This window comes from Hirundo rustica, chromosome W (assembly GCF_015227805.2).
Source record: "Hirundo rustica isolate bHirRus1 chromosome W, bHirRus1.pri.v3, whole genome shotgun sequence".
Lineage (NCBI taxonomy): Eukaryota > Metazoa > Chordata > Aves > Passeriformes > Hirundinidae > Hirundo > Hirundo rustica.
The window spans coordinates 27065277-27082920 of NC_053487.1; the positions used below are offsets into that span (position 1 = coordinate 27065277).

The 17644-nt window shown below is 46.7% G+C and overlaps 1 protein-coding gene across 1 annotated transcript in view; it reads right to left on the reverse strand.

Annotated features, from left to right (window-relative positions):
- LOC131378739 (MLV-related proviral Env polyprotein-like) overlaps positions 1–15307 on the reverse strand; it is a 62191-nt gene extending 46884 nt beyond the window's left edge. Inside the window, 1 exon segment of the mRNA XM_058423883.1 lies at positions 15172–15307. Within this exon segment, the coding sequence (XP_058279866.1) occupies positions 15172–15307 (136 nt within the window).
- Between the last annotated feature and the right edge of the window lie 2337 nt (positions 15308–17644).

Consider the following 17644-nt stretch of genomic DNA (forward strand, 5'->3'; position numbering starts at 1 on the left):
TGCTAAGGAGGAGGTGGGTTTTCTATCCCAATTCCTCATGTCTTCTCCATGTTCCCGAAGAAAAGACCAGAGGTTACCCCGTGGAGTGTATCCTCTCTTCCTGGCTGGTGGGTACCTGCTCCTAATGGCAGAGACTCTTGTTGGTTCTGGCGAGATGTGGTAAATTTCTTCCTTAAGTTCCTTTTTTAGTTTCTGATGGCCCTCTTCAATTAAGCTCCGGACTTGCTCAGCCAGCCTTGTTTCCACGGATGAGACATGGGTACGAAATGGGGCGGTGACAGTATCCTCGTAAATTCTTAGTTTATTGACCAAGACGCCCACCTTGTCCTCACCTTCCCTCCATTGCAGCGTTGCCAGGTAACGGGAGTACATCTCTGGTCCAAGCCGTGCAAATCTCAACCACATCTGCGATGTGCACTGGACATCATCTGGGCTTTTAGGAAATCTCTCGTCTTCTGAGAAAATGATCTCCAGCACAGCCAATTCCCTCAGGCATCGGGTACCTTGTTCCATTGTGCTCCATTTTCCTTGGTGCACCTGGAGGTCTTCTTTACAAAGGTATCTGTCCCTCACACTTGTTAGCAGTCGCCGCCAGAGGCTGAGAGTTTGTTGGGTTCTCCCGATCCCCTGGTCAATGACCACATCCCGAGACAGCGATCCCAGTTGCCTGGCCTCACTTCCATCCAGAATGGTGTCATTGGCTGCAGCGTCCCAGATGCGGAGCAGCCAGGTTAGGATGGACTCGTTTGTCTGGCGGGTGAATTCCCTCCGCAGGTCACGCAGTTCACCCAGGGATAGAGAACGGGTGATGATCTCTGGCTCTGTCTCTTCTGCTGGGTGCGAAGGTCCTGCCACATCCTCATCAGTCATTATGCGGACTGATTTGCTCTTTGATTTCTTCTTCTGAACAGGGGCAACTGCCACTGGTTTAGGTTGTTCTGCTTCGGTGACAGTTTGTGTGGAGATGCTGATGGCACTTTTGGTTTCTTTCTCCTCTGTGACAGCTTGTGTAGACACTGACACTGTTGCTTTGTTTTTGGTTCCTTTCTCCTCTGTGATGGTCTGAGTAGATGCAGAAACTGTTGCTTTGTTTTTGGTTCCTTTCTCTTTTGTGATGGTCTGAATAGATGCGGTTCCTGTTTCCACTACGACAGTTTGTGTAGACACGGATGCCATTGTTTTGCATTTGTTTCTTTTTCCCTCCTCCTCAAGGAGACGCTGCACCACCCCATGTAGTGTTTGATTTCTAAACATGGTGCAGGCCGTGCAGAGAAGGCAAAGCAAAACTAACAACAATATTATGCTGTCCTTGGCACCTAGAGAGAACTCAATACTTTTGAAAACTGCTGTGCCATACCTAAAAGACTGGAAAAAATCATTCTTTACCCCTCCCCACAGGGGCTGGGTGCGATTATTGAGAGCCCAGATGTAGCATTCTGGACCAGGACAAGAACACAAAATAGAGTATATATTCCGAATGATGCTCATTGCCTCAGAGGTTATCATACAATAAACATAATAGACCAATACAGCAATTCTGGTACCATACCCTGGTCTACACATGAGCATTAAGACCGGCAAATACTGCCCCATGTGTGGGAAAATGTAGAGAGCTAGGTATAAGATATATGAAAGCATGTTGAGCATCATAGCGGACAGCTGTTTCTTTTTTCCTCACTACAAAATTGTAATTCTGACTTTTCTCAGTACCTCCTGCCCCACGTTGGGCACCAAAATATATGTGCTGGCTTGAAGGCAAAACCAGCGAGAGACTCCAAGTCAGAAAAAAACAATTTAATAGGAGAGGAAAAAAAAAAGTAAAATAAAATAAAACACATGCAATGGTACAAAAGATCACTGACAGAGTCAGAATACAACCTGAAACCGTGGTGGTGGCAGTCCAGATGAAGTGGTCTTGTTGAAGCAGTGTTCTTGCAGAAAGGTCTGGTAGCTCTTGTCCTCTGGGAATCCAGTGGGTAAGGCTGCCTGTGCTGTCCCAAGGCCCCGATTATATCCAGGTGGGAATGCTTGGCTCCTCCCCCTGGGCGGAGCATCTCACAATGGACTGATATCATTTTATCAGTTTTGCAATGGGTCCTTGATTGCCTATTAAACAGAGATAGCTCCTGGGGAGAGTTATCTATGAGTCATGCAGGACGGTATTGATGGGCCATTAACAGAAGATAGTCTGGAGGGAGGGGGCACGGGAAACAGTGGTGCACAACAACATTTCATGTAGATGGTGATAGAATACATACTTTGGGCACATTTTACATTGTAACCTAGGACAATATCTTTCCCACGATTTAAAGGAATAATCTAAATATAGAGTTCCTGCTCTCTCTCCCTGCTCCAGGGAAGTTTGGAGAAAGTAGTTGTTGTAAAGCAGCAACCTCTCCTTGCCCTCCCCCCACTCGGGAGCCGATAGAATTCGGCCAGGCCTCAGGCCAGCTTCCTCCCCAAAAGGGGGGGAGCAGCAGGCCCAACTCGTTGTTGCCTGCTTCTATCTAGCCAAAGGAAAGAAAGAAAAGGCTCACCTACAGGAAATCAAGGGCTTTTATATGGTACTTCCCAAAGTTGTAGTCAACTATTTTCAGTGGTCAACACAGATGCCAATATTCTAACTAACCCTCTGATAGGTCCCTGTCCTTTCTAAAGCAATTCCCAGGTCCTGACCTGGAGAATCATTCTACATTCCTCTATAACTAAAAAACCAGACTGTACTAACCCATGACAGGGAAAAAAAGTAACACTAACCAGAGAGATTCTTTGTTTGAATGGAATTTATGCATCATGTATGAATGTATGAATATTCAACCGGTTATTGCTTTTAAGAGATAATCTGTGATCATGGCACGCAAAGCAATAACATGGAGACAAGAGGTCTGCGGTGCAGAGTTGCTCCTCCAGAAAGAGAGAGCAGCCTGTTTATTATCTTACATTTTTATACATTTGTGTGTCTGGTTGTGGATTGGCTTCTGGGGTTATTGCCCTTCCAACCCACTGGCCAGACCAGCTGTCAATTAACATTATTTTTAGGCTAGAAATTTGTACACAAAGGACAGAGAACAAAAACAAAAGGCTTGTTTATGTTCCCATGCGTAAGAAAAGCAAAATCCTGCTCCTAATATTGTGCAGAAACTAAATAAACTGTCTCCATCTTATGAACAAGTAGAAGGCTTTAAAAAAACTCAGAAAAACCAGGGTGACAATAATCCTTTGTTAATGGGGGTCCTCCTTCGGAGCTTTTTGCTCTGGAAGGCACCCAGACGTCTGTGTCTTTGTTTTTATTGTCTCGTATTGTCCTAACCCTAGTTGTTCAATATTTTTTTATTATTCTAATTCTATATTTATAACCATTTTTATTACTATTAAACTTTTAAAATTTTAAAACAAGTGATTAGCGTTTTTCACACCAACCATCTCATTACTCATCTATAACACTGGGAAACGGTATTTCACAAATCTGAAGTGCCAGTGAGACCACTGCTGCCTGTAGCCGTGGTTTGGGGCTGCTCCCCAGGTTCCAGCTGTTTAAGGGGGTCGTCTCTGCAACTGCCAGCATTTCTTAATTTGAACTAGTATTCCAGCTTTTGGTTTTTGTTATAGATGGGAAATGCAATGGTTGGCGCTCACAATTAAGAGATAAATATTATGTGCATGTTAAGAGAAGTTTTATAGAAGTATAATTATGTTATTTTGATATATTCTCCCCATAGTCCTCTTTCCCTTCCTCCTTATATTGTTGTCTCTGCTCGGGGCACTTGGGGGAGGGCAGGCTTGTTACTGGGAGGCGGGACATGGCAACACCTGACCTCCAATCAAGTTTAAAGAAAGTGATCTCCACCAATAGACGGCAGAGAAGGAGTTGACTGACAAGACTTTGGGAGGGGTCGCCGGCGGTGGGAACCACAAGCGGAGGCAGATTCATATAAACAGCGTTCAGTAGCACTAAGTGCAGTAAACCTCCTGTGCTGCAGGCTCGCCTGCCCGCCACGACTTATGGACACCGAGCATCAGAGCCTAGCTGGGCTGACCCAATAGCAGGGTATCCAGTTCCGTGAAGCCAGCACCGGCAGTGGGAAAACCGCCTCTCGGAGGGAGCCGCGTGTATCAGGGTTTTCCCAGTTGCATGGTGTTGGCGCCACTCGGAGAGAACTGTGTGTGCGGGGTTTTCCAGGCGGAGACCTCGGGCAAGGAGGTGAGCTGGGCTTTATGAGCCGAGACAGTGGACAAAGGCGTTGTAAGGGGTTTCCCGAGCGGGAACGACAAGCGGGAGCTGGTCTGTGTGAGTGATGGCCTAGGGGACCCAGCATAGTAACTCCCAGCGCTCGCCAGCCCAGCGGAAGCTGAGGTGGCACCAAGCGCAGTTCGCATGCAGCGCTGCCAAAGGTCGGAGGCGAGCTCGGTTGTGCGATGTCTTGGAGGCCTCGGGCAAGAACCTGCGTGGGGGACGGCCGGCAGGGACCTGGCCCAGCAAGTCTTGGCACTGCTGAGGATTAGGGTGGCAGGGTTTCCAGACCGGAGCGCCAAAGCCTAGTGCTGTAATCCCCAGCACTGCCAACTCGGCTAGGAGAGGGCGGTGGCTTGGAGAATGGTAGCACCCAGCGGGGCTGACCCGGGAGTGCTGGGCTGCGGAGACTTCTCTGCAGTATCCATCGGCACATAAAACCATGGCATCGGGACACTGATGTGGGGTGTGTCTGGTTCCGTCCTCGCTCCGGGTGGGAGATGACCTCTGGCTAGCTCGGGTCAACACAGGCACAGATGTTTCCAGTTCGGATAGGCACACAGGCTATTTACCTGCTGGTCGGCTTCTCAGCAGCTGGACCAATAGTGTCGTGACAGCACGGCAGCAGAAGAAAAGGCTGGCTCTCAGCTTAGCAGGTTAAAAGATGTTTATTAGCTCAAGAGCTGAGGAGCAGAGTGCTCCGAGCTGAGAGGCTGAGCGGCTGAGAGACTGAGAGAGTCTCTCCGCCACCTTATAAACAGGGGAGGGGTTCCAGGGGGGTTACAACAAGACAACAAATCAGGGGATTCAGGGGGTACCAAGGTGTGCCCACCCCCAAGCCTTGGACCACTAAAATCCAGAGCTAAAGGAATCCCCCCCCAGAGGACCTATCACCTGAAGCCCTCTTCCTGAGATTCCACAACCTGGGAGGGACCCCAAAGTAATAGGCGGGCTGCCCCAGAGAGGGGGGGTGGGGCAGAGGGGAAGTTACAAGTAAGGTGAGGAGTGGGAGGACTGACACAAAACACCTTATTATACAGAAAACACAAAAGGGATACAGAATTGGGTGTGGTGGTGCAGAACTGTTTTATTAGATTTTTGTAAGAAGTTTATGTTATGGTTCGTTTCACTGTATCCCCAATTCTGTATTCCTTTTGTGTTGTCTGTATAATAAGGTGTTTTGTGTCAATCATCCCATACCTCACATGACATGTAACATCCCCTCTGCCCCAACCCCCCTCTCTGGGGCAGCTTGTCTATCACTCCCGGGGTCCCTCCCGGATTGTGAAATCTCCGGGAGAGGGCTTCAGGTGATAGGTAGCCTGGGGGAAATTCCTTTGGCTCTGGATTTTAGTGGTCTGAAGCTTGGGGGTGGGCACACCTTGTTACCCCCTGAATCCCCTGATTTGTTGTCTTGTTGTATCCTCCCTGGGACCCTCCCCCGCTCATAGGGGGTAGGAGGGAGGAAGAGGCTCTCTCAGCCGCTGGGTTCTCAGCCTGGAAGCTCTCAGCCGCTCGCCTCGGAGCTTGGAGATCTCTGCTAATAAACATCTTTTAACCTGCTAAGCTGAGAGCCAACCTTTTCTCTTCTGCTGCTGTTGACTGTCACCTTTGGGTCCAGCTGCTAAGCCGAGAAGCCAAACCAACTGGAAATTTTGTGTCTGTGTTGACCCGAGCTAGCTGGGGGTCAGCTCCCACCCGGAGCGGGGACACAACCGGACACAATTGGGGATACAGTGAAATGAACCATAACATAAACTTCTCATAAAAACCTAATAAAACAGTTCTGCACCACCACAGTGGGGAGGCTTCCTCGCGACCCGCCGGCATAAAACTGCATGAGCGGCTTGGCGACTGCTTGCACTAGTGTGCCGAGGGTGCTGGGGCGCCAAGCCGAGGCAAGAGAGGAGTGGCAGAACTGACCCGGTGGTGAGACATTAAATTTGAAGAATTAGGGATTTTTAGGAAAGTTAAGATAATAAGTTGCTGAAATAGCTGAAGTAGATAGGCAAGTTTTGTTCACAGTTAACAGAAGCCGGATCTTAGATAAGATATCCCGGATTTAGTAACTCATTGCTTGTCAGCTTTATGTTTATGTAGCTGTGCATGTAATGAAAAACAAAATGTGGTAAATAGGACATAAGATAGCTGCAGATTTCCTGCTTAAAGGACCCATTGAACACAGGAAACTATAAGTTCTACCAAGGATTCATTTGTCACGAATGCATGGAAAAGGTAGAAAGGTCAGGATGAGGAAGACTCATCTTACTTCCTCATTTTGGGTGACCCCTCCCCAGAATAGACCCCCGACTCATTTTAGGAAACAAAGTAGGCATGCTTAATAGCCTTTTTGCCAATTAGCATACAAAGCGAGGAATGGGAGGTGACAGGGGTATGAATATGCATTTGTATTTTGGGTATTCAACACTTTTGTAAATAAAAGGCTTTGTAATTACCTGTGAATTTTGCAGTGCGAATTAGGGAAATATCTCGTGTGCTGCCCAGCCGTAATAAGCATACACTTTCTAACTTTAATCTGTTAGAGAGTTTTTGTCCATCACAGTTGGGTATGGATACTATATCAATACCCATATTTCTTTAATAAGTCATTCGTATGAGGGTCCCCGGACTGTAAGCAGGTTATTTGTTTTTGTTTTCCAAGAAGAAGGTGAAACTTCTTTCTTTCTTTCTTTGATAAACAAGGTTCACTGTCCTGGTAAAATTTAAAAGTTTAGTAAAGGACAATAGGAGACAAAAGCAATAAAGCAAATTTTTTTAACAGCCGGGTGCTTTTGGAGACGCCCTTTAAATACCTTTTCTATTGCATCAGCCTATTGCATATTCCTAAACCATTATGCATATTCAAACTTTTCACCAACTAGTTTACATATTCCAGGAGCTGGTTAGCATGGTCCCTCATTGGATCCTCCTTTTTAGAGCATGTGTGTTTCTTGCCTGTGCTTTTATTGAGTTATTTTTATCACCTCCAGCTTGGGTTTTGGTCCATACTTTCTTCACAAAGCAGGTGCTGATAGTTGGCATATCAGTAGCAGGGGTCTTCATCATATGTTTATTGGATGTTATCCCAACCAAGAAGGCATTTCAACTACAAGCATATCCATATCAGCTATTTTTACTACTGTGTCTAAGTTCAGTTAATAGCAGAAATAAAAATTATACCTTTAAAGCAAAGTTACTTTAACATTATACATATTGCATCCATTTTAATATTTATGAAAAGCCAATTTTAGAATATGTATTTTTAACTCTTTCCTTCTTTCCTTCTTTCTCCTTCTGGCTAATTGGGAAGGCGGGCCTTGTGGGAGGGCCTGAAGATGGCTGATTGGGATGGGACTGGGAGCAAGTAGGAAGACCCCAAGGGGAGAAGGAGGAAGTACAGAGATGTCAACAGATATACTCCCCTCCCACCCCCGATAGCCCACTGAGAAGAAAACGAACCCAGTGCAGATGTGACCCCAACAACAAAAATATGCAATATTGTGTGGTAGAATGGACTAAGAAAGAGATTATGTGTACTGGCCATGGTGTGACTCAGAGGAAGAGTGAATGTATCAAGTTTTAAACATCCATATACAACCCCAGTACAGATCAGAGAGAAGGGACTTCTCACTAAACAACCCTTTCTGCTCTAGCCTCTCAGTCCTAAATCTCAAAGGAAAGTTACTCTGCACCCCACTTTGTCCGAATAGAAAATCCTAGGTTCCAGAAAAGCGTTGGTGTAAGATGTGCTGTGTTTTCCTGCTCTCTTGCCACTTCCTACCTCTTTATTTTTCTCTCTTATACTGATTTTAGATCAAGTGTAACACAGAAGAGTCATTCCCACTCAAATTTATTTTTTCCATATATATACAATAATTTCAGAATACCTTTCTCTCTTTCAATCCAAGATGAAACCTAACAAACTTGGTTTTAAAGTCACTGTCACCTCTACAGAGGCCTAGAGCTTTCCTTACCGTGTGCACCTGATCCCCAAGAAACTGTGAGTTACCCCCCACAAAAATAGGGACCACATGTACCTCCCTCAGGTAAGGGGCAAGAGGTGCCCCTTGACAAAACACTTCCCTTTCCCTTCCTCTAGTAATGTGCACTGTCCCTACCCCAAAGGCACAGGGGATGGAATATTGCCTACAGGGTAGCAAGCAGTAGATGTCCAACTATTCTCTTTCCAGAAGGACTCTAGGAAGTACTGTGCATGCATGTGTCAGTGTGTGTGACTCTGTGCATGTGTGTGCCAGGGTGCGTGAGTCTGCACATGCTGTGCCTATGTATGCTAGTATGTATAGCTCTGTGTACACACATAGGTGCTGGGGTGTACATGTGTGTCAATGTGTGAAGCTGCAAGCATGTGTGTTTTCTAGTGTGCTCAGATGCAAGTGTACATGTCCCACTTTGCACTGCTACTGATGTGCTAGTGTGCACAGCACTGTGCACGTAGATACCTCTGCAGTTCCGCTCTGACCAAGGAGAGGTTTCTTTTTCTCTGCTGGGGCTGGCTACAAATCCCCTGTAAGATTACGTGTAAGCATGGCCCTATGTAAGATATGTATGTATATAACACTACACATATTAGTGTGCACAACTCCATATATGTGTGTGTGTGCTACTGACAAGTACTACTGTACACCAGGGCTATGTGCAAGTGAGCAAGAGCCTGTGTGTGTGCACTAGCTCTCCACGTCTACCTGGGCGCACACACAAACTGAGCATGCATTACCTTCTGTTATGAAACCTGGTAAGTTAGTGTTGCTCCAAATGTGCAGGATGTAATATGGATGAACTTGGGCCTGGATTGCACGCCACAAAGTTTTCAACAACTGAAATAAATTTTTGTTATCAACTTCTTTCAGAAGTGCACAAACCAAATGTTTGGTTAAGTCTGCTACATAAGCAGAATCAGTGGCCAAATTCAGTGGTACCACTGGAATGCTATGGCAACAGCCTTCAATTCAACTAACTGGGCGGAGCCTGACTCGTGGCCTTCCAGCACCTGCCACTCAGATTCATCCTTCCAGGTAACAATGGTTTTCCCCATTTTGCCTGAGCCGTCAGTGAAGACGATAGGTCTTTGCACCAGCACCCGACTACTTTTTGGCCAAAATGACAATTCGGCTGACTTTGCCAATTTCAATAATCTGTGGCTGGGCACATGATAAGCAATCTGCCCTGAAAAATTTTGCAGTGCACTTTGCAAGGAAGCGCTGTTAGTAAAACTCCATTCAAATTCTTCCTGTCGTACTGGGAGAATAATTTTTGCAGGATCAGCTGCCATTAATTGCAAACTACATTGACAGCATTTGATTATCAATTGAGCAATCGATTCAAACAATGTGGGTGCTTTTTCGGTTGATGGGGCAAAAAGACCCATTCCAAAATGTGCAAAGGATCGGACCATTGTTCACTCCATTGGCCAATGATACCTGTAGGATGAGAATCTGTATTGGTAATAAAAATAGGGATATCAATGGAAGGATCTACTCAGTAAACCTAACGAGCAGAAACAGCTTGTTGGACTTCCTCCAGCACTCGTCGCACCTCAGGAGTCAATTCTCACAGTCAATTCAGATCAGGGTCCCCCTTTAAAATTTTGAACAGTGGAGACAATTGCACTGTGGTTGGCCCCAAGTAAGGACGTAACCACATCATGATACCCATCAATTTCTGGGCATCATTCAGAGTCTTAATAGAATCTGTGAATTGCACCTCCTGATGTTGAATAGTTCGATCCAAAATTTTGACTCCTAAATATTTCCAAGGAGGATGCTGTTGTGTAGCAGGATTTTTGGAGATAGACACAGAGACGCCTTACAGCGCTGGGAAAGTTCTGTTGTTTTAGCACTGTCAAGGATGTTGAGCCTGAGAACCAGGACGAAGAGTCTGGGAACAAGCTGCTGGCCCCTCAACAAAGTGTAAACAGATAACTGCAAAGGAATGCTTATGCAGATAACACCAGCGAATAGCATAGCCCCTTGGGGCTCGTGGACACCAGGAGGTAACCAATGGCATGTAGTAAAATGCTACGTGAATAGCTTATGCACAAGAATGATATATGTATAAAAGAACCCTGTGTACCCTCAATAAATGAGCATTCACCACTACTTCTCTGAAGAAGGTGTTTGACTCGGGCTGCTCCCCGTGTTTTAAATCACATTTAATTGGTGCCCGAACAGGGACGTTGGGGTGATGACCCGGAGGAGAAAATTAGCGGTGGGACGCTGAGCACTTAGACGCTGAAATCACCGACAGATGCAGCTGCATTGAGTTGAGACCCTCCGGAAAATAGCGGACAGACGCTGATCTGCTAAGAGATGCATCAGCATTAAAGCAGAAGCTTGCTGTCCTTGCAAATAGATTGCGAGGCTGAGCTGGTAAGGGGAGCAGGGAGCAGTTTTCTTGAAAAAAAGTGGAAGGTGCTGAGTACTCCCTTCCCTGCCCCATTGACAACGGCAAGCATGGAATGTGAATTTGCTGCAGCAGTTAAATTATTTACTAATATACTCTATGAGAGTGGAAATACAGTAGCAGAAAAAGTACTGCAAAAGCTGATTAACTGGGCACGCTGAAATGGACATTTAACAACCCCCCGGCACTGCGAAGTCGGGGAGGCGCTGTGGGGCCCCTGCCGTGCCCTCCCGCGGCCTCCAGCACCCTGGCACTGTCGCTGGCCAACGCCCGGCTCACAGCTCCCGGCCCGCGGACCGCCCCCGTCCCTCCATGGGGGCGGCTCCATGGTGCCCCACAGCAACAGGCAGGACAAGGAGGAAGCGGCCCCTGGGGGTCCGCCACTCCTGCCACCGCCACAGCCGCCACTGCCACCGCCACAGCCGCCACAGCCGCCACCGCCCCCCATCAACCCGAAAAAAAAAATAGTTTCAGAGCTTTTCTCGGGAACAAGGCGCCCCCCCCCCCCCCAATTTGCTTTACGGCAACCCAGTGTACTGCGGTGGCCGAGATGCTTCAAAAAGCCTCCAGAGCCGCTCCCAGTGCCGCCGCTCCCACAACGCATGCGCCAAGTGCTCTCCCCTTTCTTGGGTGTGCCCGAAGAGACACCGGTTGACCAAGAGAGAGGAACCGGTGACCCCTGCTGTCGACCACCTTCCCCAGACGCTGTTCTGCTGCCAGACGAATTAGAGGAGAACCCCGTTGATGCAGCAGAACCCCCGGCAGAACCCACGATTGGTTTAAAAGAACTGACTGAGCAAATTCAGGCAGTGATGCAGCGCCTGAATGAGCAAGCGCATGCAGCAACTGAGCTGCTGCTGGAAAAAGCCCAAGAACTATCTACAATAAATGCTAAAAATCAGGAGGAGCCAAAATTGTTTAGCTCCCAGTTAACTCCAATGCAACAATTGCTAGAACAAACTGCAGAAAGCAGTCCCCAGGCAATGCTTTTGCCTGCCCTCCCTGTGACTCAATGGTCCGGAATTATATGTGATGCTATACTAGAAGGACAGTAGGAACCGGCAGGACACATGGCATGTCCTGTAGCGTGTCCTGTCGTGTTCAGAGATGGCAATTCTGTGTATGAGCAGCATGAATGGAAAATCTTGCAACAGGCAAAAAATACAGTAAAGGAGCACAGCTTGAAATCTGAAAGTGCTCAAACAATGTTAGACTGGATTCATACTGCAGATATCAGTTCTCCAGCCTGGATTGCCCCCAGTTTGATCACCATCATTGAACTGTTAATAAATATATTTACAACTCTGTTATTAGTATGTTACTGCTCAACAGCTTCAGAGTAGGCACCTCCCTGGACATTCATTGCTTGTGCCTGTGGCATTCCAGTCCCTGGATGCTACAGATGGAAAACAAGCAAGAAGGACAAATAGCAGCACTCCATTAGGAGAGCTTTTTAATCATGGCTGTGATTCATTGTCCACAGTCTTTGTGGTTTTGGGAATTTGTATTGTTGTGCAGCTGGAACCAACCCTGATTGGATGTTCTTCTGTTGTTTTGCTGTGACATTCATGTTTTACTGCACGCACTGACAGAGGTACGTCTCAAGAACGCTGTGCTTTGGCATGATTGATGTGACTGAAGTACAAATCTTCATAATAATCATGCATTTACTGGCAGTGATTGAAGGACCACCTTTTTAGCAATCTCTGATTCCAAGACTGAACATTCAGGTGAAAATACTCCCAGCTCCTTGTACTGTAGCAGGAACCATATTCTCCTGTACAAACTGGAGTTGGCAAAAATGGATCCACTTTAGCAGGAACAAGTGTCCTCTCACCTTTTCTCCATATTGGCTCTGTGATTGCCTTGGCTGCAATGATCTGCAAGAAATCTACTGTGCAGCTCTTTGAGAGGCATCTCTGCCTCTACATCCTGACTTTTAGCTTTGTGTGTGCCAAGATCACAAATCAACTGGTAGTTGCCCACACGAGCAAGAGTGAAATGTATTTATATAACACAGCATTCATAGGCCCAGCATCATGTTCCTTGTCCAGTGTTTTAACAGCTTTATTGATAAGTGTGAAAAGTCCATATTATATGGCTCTACGCAAGATATTTACTATATGTGTTGTGTTGTGTTAATTGTTGGTGTTGTATTAATATTTTGATAGTATAGTAAATGAAGTTTTGTAGTTAAAGTGTAGTTTTTGTATGCCAACCACAGGAAAACGTAAATCCTTCAGAGAAAAAGAATTTCCTACTTCCTTATCAGAAGAAACCAACTCCTCCTGCCTCTCTCAGCCTTGAGAATGCCACAGAGATAAAAAAAAAAAAAAAAAGTGATAAAGTGATACTAACCAGAGACAGTTCTTTGTTTAAATAAAGTTTATGCATTATGTATAAAATATATGAATATTCAACAGGCTATTGCTTTTAAGAGATAGTCCTTTGTTAGCAGGGGTCCTTCTCCAGAGCTTGTGGCTCGGGAGAGGCACCCAGACGTCTGTAACTTTGTTTTTATTGTCTCGTATTGTCCTAACTCTAAAATTGTTCAATTTTTACTCTAATTCTATTTTTATAACCATCTTATTTACTATTAAACTTTTAAATTTTTAAAACAAGCGATTGGCGTTTTTCACAATTATGGTAGCAGAGGATGGTTAAAACACCTCACTGCCGGTGCCCCAGTGGAATCAGGGTGAGGACGGCGCGCCCTGCCCAGTTGGCAGCCTCGCTCTCTGTTCCCCTGCTGTGACCGACAGATGCAGGTTACGATCAATGGACAAGAGGAGGCAATAAAACAAAGAAAAGGGAAAAGATTCCCTAAAACCGCAGTAATTAGCCCCTAAGACTAAAGTGTACACGAAGACCAAGACCCAAGGACAAAGGACAGGTAAGTACTGGTTTGGAGGGGCGGTTAAGGGGGGGATGAATGTGTGTGAATGAGAGGCAGCTGGTTATCCCAGACCTGCTAAGCGAGTGCGGAGTCTCCCATGCTGCGTTTCCGTTCTTTCGCGAGAAAGACAGCCAGTAAAGAGACGAAGTGAGTGATAAGAAGAGTGAGAGAATCCTCCCCAAGGAAACTGGGACTGAGTTTTAGAGAAGGGGTGGGACCCCTAGGAAGCAAAAAGTCTGCTGGATTGAGGGGTAATTGCCCAAGATCATCCAGGACTGAAACCTGCTGGGTTGAGGGATTATCCCAAGAACACCCAGGGTTCTGCCGGATTGAGGCTATGCCCAAGAGCATCTGGAGTTGGACAACGCAGCTAGATTGAGGGAAAAAAAAAAAAAAAAAAAAAAAAAATGCCCAAGAACATCTAGGGTTGGACAACACAGCTAGATTGAGGGGATATCCAAGAGCACCGGGACTGGCCAGTAACACCTAAAATTGTAATAGGTGATTTAAAAGTAAAAGGTATCTTATTGTTGTTTTGTTGTGTGAGAGTGAGTCACACACAAAATAGGCCATAGTTTCCCCGGGCGGGTGGGGGCTGTGGCAAAAACGTGTGTGTGTGACCCGCGATTCAGCCCTTTTTCTCCGGGCGTGTGGAGGGGGGGAGCAGTAAAGTGTAAGTGACACGCAAATTAGCCTCATAGGTGGATCGGCACCTGAGGCGACAAGATTCTGAGCCCTCCTCAGAGGCCCAGCTATAGTGGAACCCAGAGACCAAACCCAAGGCGAGGGGGAGGACACACAAAGCCACGATTCTCTGGCAACAGACTTCATGTCCTAAGAGTGTGAAAGAGTGTGTAAAAGTGAAGGAGGAATGAAGTAAGAGTAGATGGAAGAAAGCACATGTAATGTTGGCTGTTATATCTCCTTAGAGGGAGGTGTATTATATTTGTGTAGGATAGAAGGGATTTTTGTGTGTGTGCATAGATAGAAGTGGTCTTTAGGTTGTAAGAGAAAGTGAAAAACAGAGGTGGGGGACGAATAGATAAGATCTTGAAAAATGGGACAGAAAAACAGTAAGTTGGATACAAGGAAGAAAAAAGAGTGTAAAAAAATTACCAACAGAAATACCTCAAGATAGCCCTCTCGGCATTATGTTAGCTAACTGGGATAAAAACCCTTGTACATAAAATAAAGGAAAATGTAAAGATGATACAATTTTGCATGATAGAATGGGCAGAGAAGGAAATAAGATCTGACCACGTTTATTGGCCTAGATATGGCTCTTTTGAGAACTGGATTTGTCAGGCTCTAAATATATTTGTAAATTCAAAAGAACCGTTTAATCCTGAAGAAAGAGAATATGCCACATGTTGGACAGGAGATTTTAGGAGAATAAAAATCTTTAACGTATCAGAAACGCCCGAGACGAAACAAGAAAAGAAAAAGGGGAAAGAAAAGGGAAGGGAACAAGAAGAAAAGAAGGGAATAGAGTGGGATCATTTGCAGGCTTTGCCCCCTCCGTTCCCGCTCGCGCTTCCGCCGTTCGCGGCCGAGGCCTCTGTCCCGAGTCCCGCTTCAGCCCCGCCCGCCCCCAGCGCAGGCTGGCAGCCTCCAGCAGCCCTGCCTGCCCCGGTTCCCGTCCTGAGCGCCGGTTCGCAGACCGTGGCAGCTGCATCGGTCCCCGCATACATTCCATCCCCGGCCCCGCCGGTGAATTCATCTGCCCCAGCCGCCGGGTCTGCAGCCGCCTTGGGGGCCATGCCGGGGGCCCCTCCTAACGCGTGGTCTAGGGCCGCAGCCCCGACCGTGCCGGGGGTCCCGTCGGTCCCAGCCATCCTGTCTCCGATCGCTTCCCCCACTGCCCGATCCCCGGCTGCCCTGCCCGTGCCGGCTGCGCTGGGCGCCGCCGCCGCTGCTGCTTTGTCTCTCCCAGGAGCCGCTGACTCAGCTGCCACCAGCCCTGTACAGGCTGCCCACGCTCCCCTCTGGTATCCCCCAGAACTGCCCCCTCCTCTGCCGGTCCCGGCAGCAAACCCCGCCTACGCTCTGCCCTTGGAGGACCAAGCCTCGGCGCTTTGCCCTCCCCTCACCCCCCTTCCTGCCCTGAGCTCCATTCCCTCGGTAACCAGAGCTACCGCTCAGAGAAACGACTTCTCCCTAGAAATGCCTTATCGAAACACTAGAAGTTCTACTAAAAGACAGCCCTCTCTGGATTCTTTCTCAAAACACGGGAAAAAGACTGCAGAGGATGAAAACCGAAAATGGGATAAAGAAATTAGTCTATTCCCACTGAGAGAAGTTCCAATGGGGGGGGGGGGGGGGTGGGGTGGGGGGGGGGTGGGACAGGTTTTGTAAATGCCCCTTTGACTTCTTCTGAGGTCAGGAATTTTAAAAAAGAAATCAAAGGAATTTTAGAAGATCCTATCGGCACCGCTGAACAACTAGACCAGTTCTTAGGTCCAAATATTTATACTTGGGAAGAGATGCAGTCTATAATGAAAATAATATTTTCTCAGGAAGAAAGGCAATTAATCAGAGCAGCTGGAATAAGAGTTTGGGAAAAAGAGAACCCACAAGGCCCCCCTGGAGAAGACAAAATGCCAACTGCGCCTCCTGAGTGGGGTCAAAATAATGAGGAAGGGAGGAAACACATGAATGAATATCAATCAATAATAATCAAGGGAATAAAAGAGGCGGCACCCCGAGGGCAAATGCTAAAAAAGCTTTTGAGGCACAACAAGAAAAAGAAGAATCTCCAACTGAATGGTTGGACAGACTTAGGAAAAATATGAAACAATATTCCAGAATAGACCCTGAAACTGATGTGGGAAAAGCTTTATTAAGGATTAACTTTGTTACTAATGCCTGGCCAGATATTAGAAAAAAATTAGAAAAAATTGAGGATTGGCATAATAAATCATTAGATGACTTATTAAAGGAGGCTCAGAAAGTTTATGTCCGAAGAGATGAAGAGAAAGCTAAACTGAAAGCAAAACTTATGGCAGTCACCATGCGAGAAAACAATTTCCAAAAAAATCAAAAACATACAGGCACTACTTCTAGAGATAAAATTAGTAGAGACAGGGAAAAGGAAAAGAATAGAATCCCAATACAAACCAAGTCTCAGCAGCATTCCAGGAATGTCTGCTTTTACTGTGGGGGTGAGGGACATTATAAGATACATTGTCCTAAGCAGGTAATAGATCTGAAAATCTTCAAAGAGATGAGCACAGAGGAGGAATAGGGAGGTCAAAGGCTCTATTTTTTAGGGGACAAATACCATCTAGAGCCTGTGATAACTCTAAAAGTAGGTGCCCAAGAAGAAGAATTAGAATTTGTGGTAGATACAGGGGCAGAAAGAATCCCCCTGCTTATGTCCGGTTGTGTCCCCGCTCCGGGTGGGAGCTGACCCCCAGCTAGCTCGGGTCAACACAGACACAAAGTTTCCAGTTCGTTTTGGCTTCTCGGCTTGGCAGCGGGACCCAAAGGTGACAGTCAACAGCAGCAGAAGAGAAAAGGCTGGCTCTCAGCTTAGCAGGTTAGAAGATGTTTATTAGCAGGGATCTCCAAGCTCCGAGGCTGGCGGCTTGGAGCTTCCAGGCTGAGAACCCAGCGGCTGAGAGAGTTTGCTCCTCCCTCCCACCCCCTATAAGCGGGGGAGGGTCCCAGGGAGGATACAAAAAGACAACATATCAGGGGTTTCAGGGGGTAACAAGGTGTGCCCACCCCCAAGCTTCAGACCACTAAAATCCAGAGCTAAAGGAATTTCCCCCAGGCTACCTATCACCTGAAGCTCTCTGCCGGAGATTTCACAATCCGGGAGGGACCCCGGGAGTGATTGACAAGCTGCCCCAGAGAGGGGGGTTGGGGCAGAGGGGATGTTACATGTCATGTGAAGTATGGGATGATTGACACAAAACACCTTATTATACAGACAACACAAAAGGGATACAGAATTGGGGATACAGTGAAACGAACCATAACATAAACTTCTTACAAAAATCTAATAAAACAGTTCTGCACCACCACATCTCCCCCTTTTTTGTTTTAATGACAGGAGGAGGGCTGGAACGGAGGAGGATGATATTCGAAGTCCG